The 12,660-nt window shown below is 43.9% G+C and overlaps 1 protein-coding gene across 1 annotated transcript in view; it reads left to right on the top strand.

Annotated features, from left to right (window-relative positions):
- LOC130207978 (uncharacterized) overlaps positions 1-9,362 on the top strand; it is a 13,679-nt gene extending 4,317 nt beyond the window's left edge. Inside the window, exons 2-9 of the mRNA XM_056436798.1 lie at positions 460-536; positions 4,877-4,956; positions 5,183-5,321; positions 6,909-7,054; positions 7,197-7,314; positions 7,452-7,588; positions 8,641-8,708; positions 9,233-9,362. Coding sequence (XP_056292773.1) covers positions 460-536; positions 4,877-4,956; positions 5,183-5,321; positions 6,909-7,054; positions 7,197-7,314; positions 7,452-7,588; positions 8,641-8,708; positions 9,233-9,320 — 853 coding nt within the window. The 3' untranslated portion in view covers positions 9,321-9,362. The remainder of the gene's footprint in view (positions 1-459; positions 537-4,876; positions 4,957-5,182; positions 5,322-6,908; positions 7,055-7,196; positions 7,315-7,451; positions 7,589-8,640; positions 8,709-9,232) is intronic.
- The last annotated feature ends 3,298 nt before the right edge of the window (positions 9,363-12,660 follow it).

Consider the following 12,660-nt stretch of genomic DNA (forward strand, 5'->3'; position numbering starts at 1 on the left):
CCTAATGCTGTGTGTGTTATCACGGCTCTAAAGACTCTGCTGTCACGGCTCCCCGTGGACATGAGTTGGCATGAAACTCACTGCTGGTGAAACTCCTTTATTTTCCTCCTTTGGGTCACAATGAACATAAACTTGTGAACTATCACCAGCGTGAAGATCTTCAGCCTCGTTTATCGGCCCATTAAACTATAAACTTTACTGTATAAATGCTCGTCATCCGAATCTAGAGCCGTGGCCGTTCTGTTGGCTTTCGAATGTAAAACTAAAACTTTGATTCTTTTTAGCTTTTCAAAATAAAGGTCAGATGTATCTATTAGAGAGGAAGTGGATTAAAACCTCTATAAATCCTTCAGACAATACAACATCAAAAGGTCATACATCAAAAGAAAACAGGCATGAACCCCAACAACACCCCTCCGTGGGGTTCCTCCCTCCCTCTGTGCTCTCCTTCCTCTCCAGCAACGATAAGAACCTCTGCAGCAAGGCCCTCCTGAGCGGAGTGAACGCGCTCAGCAAGAACGACCTGGAGGACCAGAGTAGACAGTCCAGACGGGGCCTCCATCCCCCGCAGCACACACACACACACACACACCAGCCCGGCCACGCAGTCGAGAGGGAACAGGAAGAGGAAGTGGCCTCCCTGTGGAAGGTGAGCCGAGGGTCAATGGGGACGGGTGTTTGGCCATTTTCCATCACGGTGGGAATACTTAACAGCACATTCCATAATATCATAAATACATGCATGTATGCATCCATGTATAAATGCATGTATGTAGGTATACATGCATACAACACATGTATGTATGCATGCATGTGTTTATGGTTGTATTTATGTATTTATTTACATTTGTATATTCAATTCAATTCAGTTTATTTGTATAGCCCAATTTCACAAATTACAAATTTGTCTCGGAGTGCTTTACAATCTGTACACATAGACATCCCTGCCCCAAAACCTCACATCGGACCAGGAAAAACTCCCAAATAACCCTTCAGGAGAAAAAGGGAAGAACCCTGCAGGAGAGCAACAGAGGAGGATCCCTCTCCAGGATGGACAGATGCAATAGATGTAATGTGTACAGAAGGACAGATTTAGAGTTAAAATACATTCAATGAATATGACAGAGTGTATGAATAGTTCATAGTAGGCATATTCCACGATGGAGACCTCCACGATCCATCAGGCAGATGGCGGTGGGGAGGAGGAGGCGGAGTCTCAACAGGACAGTGGCGTAGTCATGAGCAGAATTCCACGACCCAGACGATCCATCAGGCAGATAGATCTATGCCGTCTCATAGGGGCCGACGACCCCATGAGACGTAAAGTCCAAAGGACCTCCGGGGAGAAAGCAGAGTTAGTAACGTGTGATTGAGAGATGAAATTCATCCTTAAGGAGAGAAAAAAGAGGAGATAGGTACTCAGTGCATCCTAAAACGTCCCCGGCAGCTATAAGCCTATAGCAGCATATCAAGGGCTGGACCAGGGCAAACCTGATTCAGCCCTAACTATAAGCTCTGTCAAAGAGAGTCTTAAGTCTACTCTTAAACGAGGTGACTGTGTCTGCCTCCCGGACTGAAATTGGAAGCCGGTTCCTAAAAAGAGAGCTTGATAACCAAAGGCTCTGGCTCCCATTCTACTTTTAAGACTCTAGGAACTACAAGTAGTCCCGCATTTAGTGAGCGTAGCTCTAGTGGGGCAATATGGTACGACAAGCTCCTTAAGATATGATGGAGCATCACGAATCAAGGCTTTGCAGGTTAAGAGAAGAATATTAAAACTGATTCTTGATTTTACTGGGAGCCAGTGCAGAGCAGCTAGTGCAGGAGTGATGTGATCTCTTTTCTTAGTTTTAGTGAGAACACGAGCTGCAGCATTCTGGATCAACTGCAGGCACCTAAGAGTTCTATTATAGCATCCTGCTCATAAGGAGTTGCAGTAATCCAGTCTCAAGTAACGAACGCGAACCAATTTTTCTGCATCTTTTGAGACAAGATGTGCCTGATTTTGAAATATTACGTAGATGAAAGAATGCAGTCCTTGAGATTTGCTTTACGTGGAGTTAAAGGACAAGTCCCGATCAAAGATAACGCCAAGATTCTTTACATTGGTGTTGGATGCCAGGGCAATGCCGTCTACAGAATCCACATCACCAGATAATTGATCTCTGAGGTGCTCAGGGCCGATTAAAATTACTTCGGTTTTGTCTGAGTTTAACATCAAGAAGTTGCAGGTCATCCATGTTTTATGTCTTTAAGACATGCTTGAATTTTACAGAGTTGGTTGCTCTCTCTGGTTTTATCGATAAATATAGTTGAGTGTCATCTGCATAACAATGAAAGTTTATGGAGTGTTTCCTGATAATATTGCCCAAAGGAAGCATGTATAAGGTAAATAAAATTGGTCCAAGCACAGAACCTTGTGGAACTCCGTGATTAACGTTGGTGGTTATCGAGGCCATCGCTACAAATACAAACTGAGATCGATCTGATAAATAGGATTTAAACCAAATTAGTGCCGTGCCTCGAATGCCAATCGACTGCTCCAGTCTCTGTAACAGGATGTCATGGTCAATGGTGTCGAATGCAGCACTAAGGTCTAACAAGACCAGGACAGAGGAGTCCTTTATCTGCTGCCATTAAGAGGTCATTTGTAATTTTCACCAGTGCCGCCTCGGTGCTGTGGTGTTTTCAAATCCTGATTGAAATTTCTCAAATAAACTATTATGATGTAGAAAGTCGCACAACTGATTTACGTACCACTTTCTCAAGGATCTTGGAGAGGAAGGGAGGTTAGAGATCGGTCTGTAGTTAGCCAATACCTCTGGATCCAGAGAGGGGCTTCTTCAGGAGAGGTTTAATAACAGCCACCTTGAAGGAGTGTGGTACGTGGCCTGTTAGCAGACACATTGATAATATCTAATAGAGAGCCGCCAATTAAAGGCAAACGCCTTTAAGCAGCCTGCCGGGATGGGGTCCAAGAGACAGGTAGACGTGTTCAAGTAGAAACCGTTGAAAATAATTGGTCACGTTGATAGGAGAAAATCCCTCCAAATACACCAGGGCATACAGCGGTTTCCAAGGCCATTCCACTTGAGGACAGATTGGCATTGGTTATGGGCAAGAGATTATTAATCTTGTCCCTAATAGTTAAAATCTTTTCATTAAAGAAGTTCATAAAGTCATTACCACTAAGGTTTATAGGAATGCTCGGCTCCACAGAGCTGTGACTCTCGTCAGCCTGGCTACAGTGCTGAAGAGAAACCTGGGGTTGTTTTATTTTTCTATTATTGATGAGTAATAGGCTGCTCTGGCATTACGGAGGGCCTTCTTATATGTTTTAAGACTATCTCGCCAAACTAAGCGGGATTCTTCGAGATTAGTTGAACGCCATATGCTCAAGCTTTGACGCTTGCTTTCAGTTTGCGGGTCTGAGGTTATACCAGGAGCAAACCTCCTCTTCCTCACTGTCTTCTTCTTCAGAGGCTATCGAGTCCAGTGTCATTCTCAGAGAGCCTGTGGCACTGTCAACAAGATGATCAATCTGGGACGGACTAAAGTTAGACTAGGAGTCCTCTGTTATATTGGCACGTGGTATCGAATCAAATACAGAAGGTATCGCTTCTTTAAATTTAGCTACAGCACTATCAGTTAGACAGTGTAGAAACTTTTGTCTAACGGAGTACACTCCGGTAGTATAAATTCAAAAGTTATGAGGTTGTGGTCTGACAGAAGAGGATTCTGTGGGAAGACGCTCAGATGCTCAATGTCAACGCCATAAGTAAGAACAAGATCAAGCTGTGGCCAAAGCTGTGAGTGGGTTTCTGTACTCTGACAGAAGCCAATCGAGTCCAACAAGGAGATGAATGCAGCACTAAGGCAATCATTATCAACATCCACATGGATATTAAAATCTCCAACAATAATAACTTTATCGGTTTTAAGAACCAAACTTGATAAATTTCTGAGAATTCAGATATAAACTCTGAATATGGACCTGGTGGCGGTACAGAATCACAAATCGAATTGGCTGTAGTGTTTTCCAGGTTGGATGTGAAAGACTAAGAACAAGGCTTTCAAATGAGGTGTAGTGTAATTTTGGTTGAGGATTAATTAATAGGCTCGATTCAAAGATGGTTGCTACTCCACCTCCTCGACCGGTGCCTCGAGGAATGTGAGTATTAATATGACTTGGAGGAGTCGATTCATTCAGGCAGACATATTCTTCATGGCTCAGCCAGGTTTCAGTTAGGCAACATAAATCAATGTGATTATCTGATATTAAATCATTCAGTAACACAGCTTTAGATGACAGAGATCGAATATTTAGGAGACCACATTTAATAGACCTATTTTGTTGCACTGCTGAAATAATTGTGTTAACTTGTATAAGGTTATTGTGTACGACTCCTCTTCTGCTTACTTTTGATTTATTTAATTGAAGTGGCCGTGGGACAGACACAGTCTCTACTCTAAAATATATACATATATTTATGTATATATTTATGTATATATTTATTTACATATGTATGTATTATATATTTATGTATATATTTATGTATATATGTATGTATTTATGCATGTATTTATATATTTATGTATATATTTATGTATATATTTATTTACATATGTATGTATTTATGTATATATTTATGTATATATTTATGTATATATTTATGTATTTATGTATATATTTGTGTGTATATATATATGTATTTACGTGTATATTTATGCATGTATTTCTGTGTATGTGGCAGCGGGGGGTGCGGAAGCACAGCTGCAGAGTAAGTGAAGCTGGAGGTGTGGCTCGAGGAACGGTGCCGGAAGGGGCAAGGTGGCCTCAGCTGCACCGGATCAGGAATTGTCGTCCTCTTTATAGACGCGGTTCTGTCCGACGTGTTGGAGCTGGAGATGAAGGCCGTCTTCGAAGACCTCTGGCTGGAGGTCACTTTGGGAACTGTGAATGTCACGTTATCTTTAGACTGTATTTTAATTACTGCGTTCAAAACGTTGATAACTCATATCCGGTATTCATGAAGGGATAAAAGGCGCATTTTTAGTTTATAATGCGGTCATTTGAGATCAGACTGATCTGTTTGGGGTGGATCTAGAGGACCAGTCTTCTCCTGTGGGCTGTCCCAGAGTCCAGACCACGTTGAGCCTGTGATGTCTCTGCTGCTCTCAGATCGTGTTCCTGAAGCCGCCGTGGACTCTCCACGATGTCCTGCGGTGCTTGAAGAAGCACTGGATCGCTGTGTTCGGCCAGGTGGCCCCACGGAGGCAGCTGGACAACGTCTTACACCTCATCGACTTCTTCAACTCAGGTCATTATCCGAGTCGTTTTCAACAGTCTTCAAGTTTTTAAATGTTTTTTTAAAATGTGTTACCCAGATAAAGAGTTCCTGTATAGTCTTTGGGGTTTTTGGCCTTGAATCTGTTGCAACGATGAACACTTCACTATATATAATTCATGACCTTGACATGAAAAAAACAAATAGATGATACATGAAACACATTATAGTGGCTCACCTGCTCAGGTAGGTGTGTCTACATCTTTGTTTCTGTAAACTGTCTTGTCTTTTTTGGTTATAGTCCCACATTTTATTTGTAGCTCAGTACAAATGTTTTTAATCTTAACCACATTGTTGAGACAAATGAATCGAGCTTCTAGAAAAGAGTTGATGACCTGTGTGTTAGCCTCTTGCTTTGTTTTATTTAGCATCATCTCTGTTGATGATGTCATATTGTAATCTTCCTTAGAACGTGAACAATTAGATTTTGGGGGATGAAGACTAAATAAAGGTGAGATACGAGAGCATCAACGAGGTGTTGAAATGTAAACGTATTCTTTGTGTCTCTGATCGTTGTTAAACCTCTTTGGGGGTGAGCATCAGTAAGAGTCGTCCCTCAGAGGAAACACTCCTCTGCGCTGCATTGCGCTGCGTCTGCGCTGCAACACGACAGAATGAGGTCAATCTGCTAAAACGGGAGAATCGAATGTGTGTCAGAAAGATGCTGACCGGTCCACTGCAGCATCATGACATCATCTGATGACATCACAGCCTCTCACTCAGTCTCTGTCCACCTGGTTGGCTGCTACAACCATGGCACGGTTAATTAAGAGAGAGAGAGAGGAGAGAGAGGAGAGAGGAGAGGAGGAGTTGAGGCGAGGCTGCACGAGTGGAAAAGTACTTCATGCAATTTTCTAGTCTCCTTTATGCAGGCTGTGAGCGTGCATGTGATGTGAGCGTGCATGTGAGCGTGCATGTGATGTGAGCGTGCATGTGAGCGTGCATGTGATGTGAGCGTGCATGTGATGTGAGCGTGCATGTGAGCGTGCATGTGATGTGAGTGTGCATGTGAGCGTGCATGTGATGTGAGCGAGCGTGCATGTGATGTGAGCGTGCATGTGAGCGTGCATGTGAGCGTGCATGTGATGTGAGCGAGCGTGCATGTGATGTGAGCGTGCATGTGAGCGTGCATGTGAGCGTGCATGTGAGCCAGGACACAAAGGCTGAAGCCCAGAACACAAAGACAAGAGAGCATGGAGAAAGGGGGCGGAGCTCTGCAGAGCATGGAGAAAGGGGGCGGAGCTCTGCAGAGACACTGCCACACACTGCTCGTGGGTCATAAGTGATGATGAAGTTGTGTCTGAGTTGATGCATTGTATGTCATGTATACCTGTACGTCCTTATCAGGTGAGTCATGTTTGACCCACAGGTTCTCCACGCGGGAGAAGTCTTGATATGTTGATATGTTCATGAGTTCAAAAGAATCAACAGTCATAGAAATATGTGTAAACCTTCATGTGCATTGATGGTCACATGCCTGATTTATATATACATATATGTATACTGTATATATGTATACTGTATATATGTATACTGTATATCCCTCGTTTGTCTCCTCAGGCCAAACGGCGACCTGCGACACGACGGCGGCCGCCGTCCGGCAAGCGAAGGAGCTCGTCAACGTTTTCAGGGAAAGGTCGCGACTCGTCCCCGGGGCCGTCTCCACGATGGAGAACATCGACAACGCGCTGCGGCCGCCGCCGCCGGTCAGCAGCTCCTCTTCATTCAACCACATCCACTCACACGTCTCCAAACGAGAGACTCTGTCAGATTTGAAAGGGTTGAGAAGGATGCATATATTCATATTATACACTGTGTGCGTGTGTGTGTGCGCGTGTGTGTGCGCAGTGTGAAGCTCCAGCCCGTGACGTCGACATGAACGATACCGAAGAGGAGGAGCCGCGCCGCCCCACCAGGAGGTGTGGGCCCTGTTTGAGACCACGTGGGCCCGCCTGTCTCAGAGGAGGTGGGTGTGACACGTGATCTCGCTTCCAGAGCATTTGAGGACGATGAAGAAGAGAACAAGAGCAACGCCACTCTGAGGAGGTTGTTTGTTGTGATTACAATCCCCCCTGAAGGTCATGCTTCCCTGTCGTGTTTCAGCTTGGAGGTGTTCAGAGTTCTGGGCTTTGACCACGACGCCACGCAGAGGCCGGTGGGGGGGGGGGGTCCTCCGCCGCCGCGGTCTGCCTGCACGAGCTGCGGTCCGTGGTCGCCCAGCTGCTCCGAGCCTTCAGCAGGTGTGTGTGTGTGTGTGTGTGTGTGAAGGTCCTGGAGTTTAAACATTGTTATTTCCAGGCCAAGTCCGTAAAACATAAAATCCCAAAAGTTTTTGAAAAGTCATGAACATTTTCTTATATTCATATATAAACATTTATATTCATATTTATTCTTTTCATCAAACGGTTGTCTCTCATGCGTACACACGGAGGTTTCACAAAAGGTTTAACCCTTGTGTTGCCTTAGGGTCAGTTTGACCCGAATCAATATTACACCCTCCCCCCGCCTTTGGGTCATTTTGACCCATTCATGTTTCACCCTCCTGTTACCTTTATACTTACTAATATATTTTACCCTTGGGTTCAATTTGACGCCAGCAATTAAAACCTCCAGAAAATTATTAGAATTAATATTGTTTTCCAAGTTTAAGTGTGAGGCACTTTATGTTTGTTTGTTGACTACCGAAAGAACACCGACATTAAACATTGAATGGGGTCAAATTAATCCTAAGGCGGGGGGAGGGTGTAATTTTGATTCGGGTCAAAATGACCCTAAGGCAACACAAGGGTTAAAGGAGATCGTCAACACGTGTGACCCCGGACGAGGTGCAGTACCCCTCGCCGCCACCGAGCTCCCCGGCGCCTCTCGATCTCGTGGTTTTAGTTGTTCGGCCTTTAGCCTCAGAACTAGATAAGAGTCATTTGGGAACGGTTGATCCTCCTCACCCTTCACGAGCGCCAGCTGGGAACCGCTCGTCCCTGTAGTGTGTAATGTGTGTATGTGTGTGTGTGTGTTTCAGTGTGTTGACGGCGGGCCCCGGGCTAGAGGAAGGTCAGGCGCTGCTCAGCATCCTCCGCTCCAATAAGGTCGGCACCGTTTCTCATGTTATGGTAGAAACTCTATTAAAGTCGGTCGCCATGGTTACCTCACGCGCTCTTCAGGATTCTATGGTCATGGAAACCTGGAAAAGTCTTTTTAAATGTTTATTTACAGACCTGGAAAAGTCCTGAATGTGTGTTTTATTCATCCTTTCATTGGTCGCCACATGTGTGTGTGTGTGTGTGTGTTTCAGATCGCTGACATGGACTCCAGACTGACCACCACAGACCTTCTGGATTGTTTCTCACGAGAAGACTACAGGTAGACACACACACACACACACACACACACACACACACTTGAAAAGAAGAAGGATGACTGTTTCTATTCTGTAGTTGTTAAGGGCCTGTAACTGAAACTTAGAGTATTAAAGAGAGAACGATTATATATATATATATATATATATATATATATATATATGTGTGTGTGTGTGTATATATATGTATATCTAGTTTTAATATGCTTATCCTCCTAAGAAAAATAAATACATATACTGTATATATATGTCTATATATTAGGGCTGTCAATCGAGTTGCGTAACGTTCCAACGGAAACAAAGAGGAAGCACAAGAGCAACTGTTGCCACGACTACTGCAGACAAAGTGTGTGTGTGTGTGTGTGTGTACACGGGGTCTTCGAGGCCCACCAGGTGTCCAGCCCAGTCTTTTATCATGAGAACTAGATGGTCGAGGTCTTCAGGGTCTTTGAAGTCTTCGGGGTCTTCGAGGTCCTCGGGGACCACCAGGTGTCCAGCCCAGTCTTTAACGGACGTCTCGTGTCTCCAGGGAGAAGCTGATGACCGGAGGGAACCAGCTGACGGGCCTCAAAGAGGTTCTGGACCGTTGTCTCGGGACCACAGCAGCACCGCCCTGACTGGATCAGAACCTGGGAGCCCAATAAACTGATAGACTTGAATTATAGACTTTTATTTTGAAGGGATGTCTAATTCTACCTCGTCATAGCTCTGATGATGTATTACTGCACACACACACGACTGGAGCCACGTCCTCCAATCAGCTTTCAGCTTCCTGCCTCCAACAAGTCAGTGACAGGGATTCTCATTTTACAGTTTATTAAGTCATGAAAAAAAATGTGAACAGAAAATATCTGAAAATAGTTTAATTTATTTTATTTGAACCCTATTTGCTTTGGAAACAGTTTGTTACAATTATATATATATAAATATATATAAATTTTTTAATATATTTCTTTTTTTAAAGAAATGTAAATAATTACATAACACTAAATATATTTTTAATAAATGAGTGAAATGTTTACAACCAATTAAATGTGAAGTTTTGTCTCCTTTATTTCAGAACTATTTCAGCCCCAGTGAGTCCCTAACCCACTGGTCACAGCCCACAACATGTGTCACAACATGTGTCACAACATGTGCCACAACATGTGTCACAACATGGGAGGAAGAGCAAAGGACAGGGTGTACCCGCGCGCGCTACAGCCCCCCCCCCCCCCTCCCATAATGGGGGAAGTCTTATTGACCACCCGAGCAACTCGCGTGCAAAGCAATATCATCCACAGGCCTCCTCCTCTGGTGGCACCAGGGCTGTGTAACTGGACGCTCAGCTCTGTGACCTCGATGTAATGATCATACGGGGCAAGGTCAGAGGAGGTTCAAGATATTTAGACTATACAGCGTAGTTTTTGTTTGCAGTTTCTTTTGGATAAATGTTTACAAAAGTTCCTTTCTCAAATCTCTCGCTCTCTCCGGAGACATCTTCTTGTTAGAATATATATAATATATATATATGTTTATACATACATATACAGGACTGTCTCAGAAAATTAGAATATTGTGATAAAGTTCTTTATTTTCTGTCATGCAATTAAAAAAACAAAAATGTCATGCATTCTGGATTCAATACAAATCAACTGAAATATTGCAAGCCTTTTATTCTTTTAATATTGCTGATTACAGCTTAAGAAAACTCTAAAATCCTATCTCATAAAATTTTAATATTTCCTCAGACCAAAAAAGATTTATAACAGCTGAGTGTTTTTCAAGGCTCAGGAAACCCTTGCAGGTGTTTGAGTTCATTAGACAATTCAAGTGATTTGTTTAATACCCTACTAGTATACTTTTTCATGATATTCTAATATTTAGAGATAGGATATTTGAGTTTTAAGCTGTAAGCCATGTTTCAATCAGCAATAAATCAGAATAAAAGGCTTGCAATTCAGTTGATTTGTAATGAATCCAGAATGCATGTTTTGTTTTTTGAATTGCATTACAGAAAATAAAGAACTTCATCACAATATTCTAATTTTCTGAGACAGTCCTGTATATTTGTGTGTGTATATATATTATGTAGTATATACGTATATATACTACATATATATGTCACTATGTGTATATATATCGATATATATGTAGTATATATTTATATATTATTTAGCAATAAATCTGCTCTACTTGGAGTAAAAGTTATATTTTGCAGTGATATGACAGTTCTTTACATTGGTATATGTTGAAACATATCAACATGTAAAGGAAAACACCTTCAGTGTCTCATAATATAATTTGGGTACCATGTGAGCATTTGGAGTCTGCAAATGTCCTTTTTGGAGCTCCGCCTGGATCTTTTCATGAAAAACAATGTAGGATTGTCATACTTTGTCCTATCCTCTTCAAATTTGAAGCAGGTGTTTAGTACTAGTGCAGTTACACACCTATATAGACCTTTTCCTGTACAGATACAGTCACAGGCAGTTATTTATACTGAAATATACTTTTTTATTTTAGGGGGACAAAAATCTTACATTTTTACTGACTTCAAAGGCCCACTGCTGTTTATGTATGACCTAAAGGATTTTTGACACTTTCACAAGTAATCACAAGGGTAATCTTTCTAGAAAGCCTTCATTGATACATTTATTCAGAGGGGTTCAGAAACTACAGCCATTTAAATTTCGTCAGATCATTTTAGGCGTTTTTGCTCGAAAATGGGGGTGGAGTGGAAGAGGCTAAGGATAAAGGTTAGTTTTGACATGGGGGCAGTGCGATTGCCGTACAACATTGAACTATATAAAACACTAAAAACTACAACATCTTGAACATAAAACACCATTCCTATGCTGGACTCCCTAACAGGTACTTGGTACTTCCGGTAAGGTCTTCCTTAATTTCTCCTAACTGGGAGATTCTCCCAACACATTAAATTAGTGTGCAAGACCAACTTTGTGACATCACAATAAAGAGTAAAGTGTAGAGTTAGGAAACAGCGAGGCAGTAGACGTAGTTGCAGTCGAGGTAGTTTACTCCAACTCCACATAACATGTACAATACTTGTTGATCAAGATAGCCGCGTGACAACAACAACCCCTTCCGGAAACGGAAGCCCTAGACTAAATAACCCGCCACTCTTAAAGGCACAGTAGCTCTTAGGTGAATGTCTCTCACCGTCTGTATGTGGGTCACCACACAGGCCCCCCCAGAATTCACCAAACCAAAAGTGCAATAGACAAAAGTCAGTGAACAGAGTCTGACTCAAAAAGGCAAAGTCAACGTGGCGGGGGGCGGACCAAACGGCCGAAACGGCTGCGCTTCGCAGCAGGGAACTCAAGTGGGGCCGGGGCAGGGACAGAGGGCGGGGCAGGGGGCGGGGCTGAAACAGGGGCGCCCGGCGTAGGCAGGGCCAACTGGACGGGCTCATCAATGTCTAAATGAGCAGGCTTGAGACGGTCGATAGCGACTCTCTCTGGCCTGCCCCCCATGTCCACAACAAAGTTCTTAGCGCCCGCTTCCAGGACATGGAAGGGGCCGTCGTAGGGGGGCTGCAGCGGAGACCGATGGCTGTCATGTCGAATGAAGACATACCTCGCCGCTGGCAGGTCCCTGGGACATAGGACTGGGGAGGCAGTGGCGAGTCGTCGGGACCGAACGAAGGCATCGGCGCCCCGGGACACAGTCCGGTGAGAGGAGGCGGACCAGGAGCAGTCGCGTCCGGCAGAAACTCCCGGGACCGCAGGGCTGGCTGTGATACCAGCTCGGCGGACGAGGCCTGGAGGTCTTCCTTGGGGCAGAGCGGAGACCGAGCATGACCCACGGGAGGCGGTCAATCCAGTCTGCGCCCGTAAGGCTGGCACGCAGAGCGGCCTTCATGTCACGATGGAACCTCTCACAAAGTCCATTAGCCTGCGGATTGTACGCCGTAGTACGGTGAATCTTCACCCCCAGGTGCTCAGCAACTGTAGT

Source organism: Pseudoliparis swirei, chromosome 18 (genome assembly GCF_029220125.1).
Source record: "Pseudoliparis swirei isolate HS2019 ecotype Mariana Trench chromosome 18, NWPU_hadal_v1, whole genome shotgun sequence".
In the NCBI taxonomy this organism is placed as follows: domain Eukaryota; kingdom Metazoa; phylum Chordata; class Actinopteri; order Perciformes; family Liparidae; genus Pseudoliparis; species Pseudoliparis swirei.